The sequence below is a fragment of the Bidens hawaiensis genome, unplaced genomic scaffold (assembly GCF_021521415.1).
Source record: "Bidens hawaiensis isolate Kalapana, Puna unplaced genomic scaffold, B.hawaiensis_p1.1 tig00000296_1, whole genome shotgun sequence".
NCBI classification, from domain to species: Eukaryota; Viridiplantae; Streptophyta; class Magnoliopsida; order Asterales; family Asteraceae; genus Bidens; species Bidens hawaiensis.
Window position 1 is genome coordinate 6,210,574 of NW_027491024.1, and position 8,254 is coordinate 6,218,827.

Genomic DNA, 8,254 nt, shown 5'->3' on the forward strand with positions numbered 1-8,254 from the left:
CGTGTATATCTAATTACTATCAATCTCGTGTAGGAAATCAGAGTAGACAATGTTTCTTGTTTAGTGTTCGTTATCATTTTCGTATGGCTCTATAAGTATTTTCAGTGCATTTGGTGATGTTGCTCTTGATAAGGCAACATATAATTGTCCATGACTGAAGACTGGTTGAAGGAGGTACACACCAATTTTGTTTAAAGACTGGCCTTGGCTTTTGTTTATAGTCATTGCGTAGCACAACTTTACAGGGAACTGCTTCCTTTTGAATATGAATGGTTGGTCTTTGTTATCCGAAGATAGGCAAATTCTTGGTATATAAACTTTATGTCCGACTGTTGTGCCTGTTATGACCTTTGCCATTATAAGTTTTGGTAGAAGCTGTGTTATCAGTAGCCTTGTTTCGTTGCATAAACCTGATTTTTGGTTGAAATTTCTCAACATGAGTATAGGACTAAAGGTTTTCCCAGTTCCTCCATGACCGTAAACGAAAGCTAATACTTGGGTATTTGCTTCTAAACATGAAGTCACATACTCGTATACGACTTGCTGTTGTGGGTGCAGACTTTGTAGGTATTCGTTGTGTTGTGGTAGAAGTTTTTCGCGGTCATAATTTCTCTCCTCCATTAGTAACTTGTTTTTTAAGGTACGTATTAAGTTTGTGTTTGGCATTGGCAGTCCGTATTTAGTGAGTGATGAGAAAGTCGAATGGGAGTTTAACAAAAACTCGAGTTCGTATAATACATACTGGTGTAGAGTTTCATCTGCCACATGGTCTTTGACACCGCCAGCATAGACATCGTTATTTCTGGTAATGTCCTCTGACATTGGTCTCCACTGATTCTCGAACAATTTGATAGGGTTAGCCACCTCACAATGTAACAGTATGTGTGAAAATAGAGAGCGTAACTCTTTAGGTGTGGCCCACGCCTTAGCTTCCTCTAATGCAATTGACCATTCACTATCATCCGTAAGTAAGCCTAAGCTTTCTCATGCGGCGCGATAAGTAACATGTATGATGCCGTTGACTGTGCGGATGTCAGTGAAAGATTTGCAAACTGTCTAGTGATTCAGTAGCATGCGTAGGTAAAAAGTTTCACCACAAGAAGGGTGAATGTACAAAAGTCTTCCTATAGTTGCTACTGTTTGTTGTGTTCGTCTTATCCATCGCTTCTCTCTTCTGTCCCACTTATACTCTGATAGATAATCGATATACCTCAGATGTTGTCCGCTTGGATTAGATTCATTGTTGGTAAACCATTCTGTCAGCGTTGTCCGATGAACTGCCGGATTGTTGACCACATTTTGTAGCTGCTGTCAATCCCTTAAGCTAACATTCTGCATTGTTGGTAAACCATTCTGTCAGCGTTGTCCGATGAACTGCTGGATTGTTGACCACATTTTGTAGCTACTGTCAATCCCTTAAGCTAACATTCTGCATATTTTCAAGGTGTACAGCTAGAACTTGTACGACTGGGTATTGTTAGGATTAAACGCACACACGAACCGAACATGACACGCGAAAGCAATAAACGACACGAGGATTTAACGTGGTTCGGTCTAAACTGACCTACGTCCATGGGTGGCAACTAGGTATTTTTTTATTGAGTGACAATGATTACAAGTACATAATGTGGTTTATATAGAAATTAAACTAGGGTTAGTATCTTATTAAACAAGAAATCCAAACCGGGCCGGGCCTGCCGTTTGGACTTCAAATAATAAACCGGGTCTACACCGAAAGGCCTACGAAACCCAAAAAAATCCCACTCGAAGGCCTTGAGTACTCTCGTCTGCACTCCTGATTGTACTTCTGTAATCTAAACATTTAACTTCTAGTTGCCACCGCCTTCTCATCAATTAACCTGAAGGCCCGTTGAAGCTCCCCGGAGCTCCAACACGTCAGTCACGGCTAAAACTACCCCTGACTCGTTCTCTGTCCCTACCAGCTCCCACCGAAACAAACTACCAGATCCTGAGATACCCTGAGAACAAACACTCTCCATATTCAGCAAGTAATTTACTGGAGAGACTTTTACAGCTGGAATACTGGTTTTCTTAATCCACTGTCAACATGGAACTGTAACTGAAACACGACCTGTGCTCCCACTGTCACGATGTCCTCCGACTGATTTAACCTTCCTAGCTCGTTCATCCCGAATCTTCACTTTGGCTATGGGTTTGTTACTTGCAAAACGAACCTTCTTCTGCCCACGAGATTCTGTGAACCGGACTTTGTCTTTCACCAAAACTGGATCCACTCCTTTCGGTGACATATCGACCATATACAACGAACCCATTTTCTTGCCACGAGCAACGAGATTCCTTTTGACTACTTTCCACTGCCCATTCCCGAACTTAACATCGTAACCCTGGTCATCCAACTACCCAACTGAAATCAAACGTTTATTCAAACTTGGAATAACCCTAACATATTTCAAAGTCCAAGAAGTACCGGGTGAAGTTATCAAATCAACATCTCCCATACCCGTAACCTCTAGAATATCATCGTTCGCAAGTCGAACCTTTCCAAAATCCCCAAACTTTAGATTCTTTATCGTTTCACTACAGTGAGTGGCATAAAACGATGCACCAGAATCCATCACCCGAGCATCAACGTTATCCTCAACACTAAGAACGTAAAACTCATCCTCTAGGCATTCTTTTGCAGTGTTGACTTCTGTAACGTTAACCTCTTTCTTACCATTTGGACACTGATTCCTGAAGTGTCCCTTCTCTTTACAACCCCAGCATTCAATATCATTACGAGTCCTAGACTGACTCCTCTTCCTACTCCCACCGCCTCGTTGTTTTCCCCTACCTTTGCCTTCTGTGACTAATATATTACTTGATGATTCACCTGAATTTCTGCGTCTTGAATCTTCTCCAAGAATCAAATCTTGAATCCCATCAAAAGTAATTTTTGTAGACGAACTACAAACAGCAGTCACTGTTTGTGACCAACTGTCGGGAAAAGATGATAATAACAACAAGCCTTGAACTTCATAATCAAACTTAATACCGACTGACACTAAGCGGGAGAGGTTTGAATTAAGATTATTGATATGCGTTGTAACTGACCCACCCTCTTTCATTCTTCATTCGATTTGTCACTAGCTCTCTGATAAGATAGACCTTATTCGCTGCCGAAGGCTTCTCATACACGTTGGATAGTGCTTCCATCATACCACGGGCTGTGGTTTCTTTCATGACGTTAAACGCCAAATCTTCCGACAACGACAATGTAATACAAGCCCTAGCTTTCTTGTCTAACTTCTTCCACTCTGCTTAATGGTTGTTCTACAGAACTCTGACAAACGCGGTTGACACTGGTTCTAAGTTTCTTTAAATTTCTTCTACTTGAAATTGTTCTTAAACTAAAATAGGATCTTGAATTGTTGAAACTCGTTCTTGTAAACAATAATAACCCAAAAGAAAAAGCTCCAATCCACTCAACTTAAAACAAAACAAAGCTTCTGCTCTTTTTTTTTTCACAAAGTCATGGATTTCTATGCCCAGTTACTTGATAATGGCCAAGGTTATATCTTGACAATGGGCTACTGCCCAAATAATAACCCAACAAGTAATAAAAAGAATCTGAATTTAATAATGAAAAAAACACCTTGGTCAAAAGAGGGAATTTATGCTTTGCCTCAAAGCACAAGCAGGTCACAAGTTAAAAAGCTTCTGCCACAATCGATCTTCGTTGTTTTCCGGCGAACCACCCTGGTCTACTGCAAGCAAAACTGATCACGACCAGATCTTGCAACACTCGTGGTCTTCGTTTAAACACCTGCTAACTGTTTCGCGTAACCCTAATCGCGATGGACTAGTTGCGCGACGGCGGCTGCACGGTCGCGAAACTCTAAATCGTAATTGAAACTGGCGGCGACGAACCGAGCTGGTTCAACGTGTTCTCCGTATGATCCCGAACCTAAGCTCTAGATACCACTTGTTAGGATTAAACACACACACTAACCGAACACGACAGGCAATAAACGACATGCGGATTTAACGTGGTTCGGTCTAAACTGACCTACGTACATGGGTGGCAACTAGGTATTTCTTTATTGAGTGACAGTGATTACAAGTACATAATGTGGTTTATATAGAAATTGAACTAGGGTTAGTATCTTATTAAACAAGAAATACAAACTGGGCCGGGCCTGCCATTTGGACTTCAAATAATAAACCGGGCCTACACCGAAAGGCTTACGAAACCCAACAGGTATATGTGATGTATAGTGAAATTGAGTATCCTCCAAGCCGCTTCATGTGGACATATATATCATCCGTCAACAAAGCCGTCGATTTCGTTGGTGGCTGTTGTTAATGTATTCTGAACAGGTGTGGTCGATGTAGAGGGTTGAATGACTTTAAAACGAATGCGATCGGACCCTTTAGATATATATTTGAATAAATTCTTAATCATCATATTCCATCCGCGATACTCTACGTTGATATGCGCGTTAAAACGTAAGCAAAGGCTTCTGTTATAAAGGACAACGTATGCATTGTCGAGATCTATTCCGTTCTTTTTGACAGAAAACCCGTTAGGCGGTCTTTTATAGTGAATGTAACCATTCTTGTCGAACGAAGTTCTTAGTTGATAACGCTTTGGGAAAATTTTAGAACATTTTCCACCGCTCATGCATTTTGCGCCTGGTTTTGCTAAGCCACTGGCCCGTGCATCATTGATTCTGTAATAATTTTGTATAAATCTACCACTGTGTTAGGGTCAGGCACAACCGCAGAGATGTAACGATCGACGTTCTCAGGGTTGGTTATGCTATCCACAGCGGACATCCATATAAGCATGTGACAATGTGGCAGACCTCGTTTTTGGAACTCGATAGTATACAAATCTGAAAGTGTGTAAACAAAATTACGTCATTTAGTTGGTTAAAACTGAGTGACAACATTAGTAGTTCAGACATTTTAGCATGTTACACAAACTTACCAGCAACAACAGTTCCAAAGAGCCTATCATGTTTGATGAATGAACGAAATGCCTCAACTTTAAGTTGGAAGACCCTGCTGATTATGTCAGGCCTATTGTTAGCCTTTAATGATGGGTACTGGTTTATATATCGAACAATCTCAGGCCAATTCACGTTGCAGGTGAAAGTTATGAAAAACTGAGGGTTTCCGTACACACGACAAATTGCAATTGCATCATGGTAATGCTTATACATGTATCTGGGTCCTCCAGTAAATGATGATGGCAAGATTACACGTCTGCCAACGCTTTGACCTTCAGTATCCCCTTTAGCAATTGCATTGTGAATGCCTTGAAGATATTCTGTTCGGAACAGGTTCTGGTTGGCACGTATGTAATCAAGACGTTCTTGTTCAAGGCTTATGTATGCATCTACCAAATATTGTTGGAAAAGGCGCCCACCTCTTAAAGTTATTGAATAACGGTTATGCCTGTCGTGTATAAGGAAGCTATAATACATGTTCATTGTCAAGTTGTTGTTTCGACGATCACCGTTCGATACAAGACGCATAGTAGGAGACCAGCCACGATCTCCGTAAATATGAAGTAGTGGGTACTGCAGTGGCATATATAGGCTGTTAAGCTTACTTATACGCTGTGGACGACCATCTCTGCAGTGTACGACTATATCAAAATCTTCAGCACCAGATGTACCTTCGTGAACGATCGCACCCATGCTGTTAGGTACAGGGGAATCATATGATAACTGCCTGGCTGGATTGTATAGGAAAACACTAAAATCAGGGACGTTGGTTGAAGAACATAGATCCCTAGCGCAACGAAAACGCTTCACCAGTTCGTTATGCTCATCATCCACTATAACTTTAACGATATCCTCACTTAGTCGTCCATCTTCGCAGTCAGTAAACTGGCTAAGTCTATTACGAATCTCGTTGGAAGTATCATAAATATACATTTGTAAAAACCTTGGTGGTCGATCAGTTCGGGCATAGGCTGCCGAGCCAATGAGATACCTGACCTTCAACCTTAAAAACATAAGGACCAGATCCATAGTTTACTGACCTATCGACTTTTGCACCAAATGAAGTCATTGCGAACATTGAATTATAAGCGCGTATGCCATCTAGAAAATGCTGGTTTTCAAGGAGAACCTTTATCTGTGAAGGCGGCTCGATAGGAAGTCGTAACGACACCCTACCACCCTTACAACATTGGTTATACCGAGGCCTTCTGTTGGATGGAAAGGAAGTAAGTCGTTCCACAGACCAAAAAAGTGCATCGCAGTACTCGCAAACCAAATTGCAGTCACCAAGATCGTGAGATGTGCTGACGGAAGACGAATCGCACATACTGAGCGAAGGGTTAGACCGGTTCTGTAGGTTATTACGTGCGCGACTAAACAAACATACCGAGAATTTGTTTGCACATAAACCCATAACAACACTCTTATGATTGTCTACAACGTGTTCACCTACAACTAAATCTGGTGCATTTACTAAAAGTGAGTTGGAAGCTAAGCTTCGGTTGGATCTTTTCCGGGAAGACTCAAGGCCAATAATATCCATAGATGTCTAAAGGGCTAGTGACTTACAAACTCTAAAGCAATAGCGGACAACTATATCCAACCAATGCACACAGTAAAAAAAGTTTCAACGACTAAGACTGTTTGCCTAACATTTAAAAGCAAATAACTTACACTAACGAACCTTTATAAGCAAACAACTTTACACTAACTCTATAAATTTGAACTATCTTTGAAACTAAGTCCTTTTGGTCAGTTGATACTGCACTAACATATCAGAGTTGAGGTTCAAAAACTAATTATTAAACAAACTCATGCTTTATATTTGGACTGTATAAGATACAAAGTCCCCATGGTCAACTAAGGATGTACTAATAGAGATTAGAAGTACATATGCTGCTTTAAATCTAATAATAACAAATCTGGAAGCACACTGGTTGGGGCTAGTTGTCAAAAGTTACTACCGGTTTACATATGGATTCCGGTAAGGATGTTTAAAATACTGAAAATAATTTTGTATATGTGGAAAACGTTAATCGGTTTTGAGCCGGTTTTCTTGGACAACGTTACAAACTGGTTTCAAATAAACGACGTCAGTTGGTTCCAATCCGTTTGCTACGTAGTCTGTTTCAAGTTGGTTCCGATCCGTTTGCTACCTAATCCGTTTCAAAACGATTTGGTTTTCGGGTTTGTTTGGTGTACCAGGTTAGCTGCCCAACTCTATTGTTCTGTCAAAAGAAACTTTGTGACCATTGTTGATGAGGAAGTCAAAAAACTGCTAACTTAAAGCTTTAGTATAAAAGAATTTCTTGTTGCTAAACGATACATAAGAAACACAACCTTGAAGTATTCATAAACCCTAGGTTTTAAAAAATATTCAGCAGCTAAGAATGAGAACGATCAACATAGAAATTACGTATGTTTGGAGAAGGTCGGTTAACCCAAAAAATGAAAAAACTGAGACAGAAACATGAAATAGAGACTCACCAGATAATAGATGAAGAGATGTTTGGGTTTCTGAACTTCGATGCAGACAGAGAAGAACCTTAGTGAAAAAGTTTATAAAAATGCATGATACAGGTGTAATACACGTGGCGGAGGCGGAAGCCCCCTCACTATGTATGAGGCCCACAAATAAAAGAACAACGGGAAAGCTTTTGACTGAAAGACGATTCGAGCCTCTACAAATATCCAAAAGAAGCAACATGACAACAACACAACACCACTGGGCCATCGCAAATAAATTGTTTACCTTTTCAAACATACTAAGAAAGTCAATATCTGGTGTATGTCCGAACTCTGGCGCCAAATTTGGTTTTTACTCTATTTAGATAATGTTTCTATATTTTTTCTCTCTAAATCAAAGTCATCGTTTACTAATTAAATTATGGATGTCGATTCCCATAGTGAATGTCTTGGTTGTTAGTTTGTCACCGGCCATCAAATGTAATAAAATCTTGTAGCATATTAATTAGAAATTAGAAGCATAAATTAGGATTCAAGACACCCAACACATGCTTCATTTATCAAAAGCATGAAAACGCAAATAATACTATCTTGTTCAAGCTTGTTACTGTTATATTTTGCTCTTTCAAAGTTTGCTTATGCATCTTTAGAAGAAGCCAATGCTCTTCTTGAATGGAAAGATAGCCTGCAAAATCCAGACAACACCCTGATGTATTCTTGAACGAGCGTCGCTATGAATTCTACTGATTCACCATGGGTAGGCGTAAGTTTAAATGCTGATGAGGCCATTCGGGAGTTGTACCTCCCAAAAT

General features: G+C 40.2%; 1 protein-coding gene across 1 annotated transcript; it reads right to left on the reverse strand.

Annotated features, from left to right (window-relative positions):
* Positions 1-4,665: 4,665 nt before the first annotated feature.
* On the reverse strand, positions 4,666-5,909 carry LOC143619382 (uncharacterized). Its single transcript, XM_077091328.1, has 2 exons — positions 4,955-5,909; positions 4,666-4,859 (listed from the first exon to the last, which is right to left on the reverse strand). Exons 1-2 carry the CDS (start codon positions 5,907-5,909, stop codon positions 4,666-4,668), a joined length of 1,149 nt encoding a protein of 382 aa, XP_076947443.1.
* Positions 5,910-8,254: the final 2,345 nt, after the last annotated feature.

Excerpts from the sequence above, each read along its gene's own strand:
- LOC143619382 (XM_077091328.1), bottom strand. The coding sequence starts at position 5,909 with ATGTATATTTATGATACTTCCAACGAGATTCGTAATAGACTTAGCCAG. Across the intron at positions 4,860-4,954 it reads CTTTGGAACTGTTGTTGCTG|ATTTGTATACTATCGAGTTC; the intron begins GTAAGTTTGTGT and ends ACACACTTTCAG.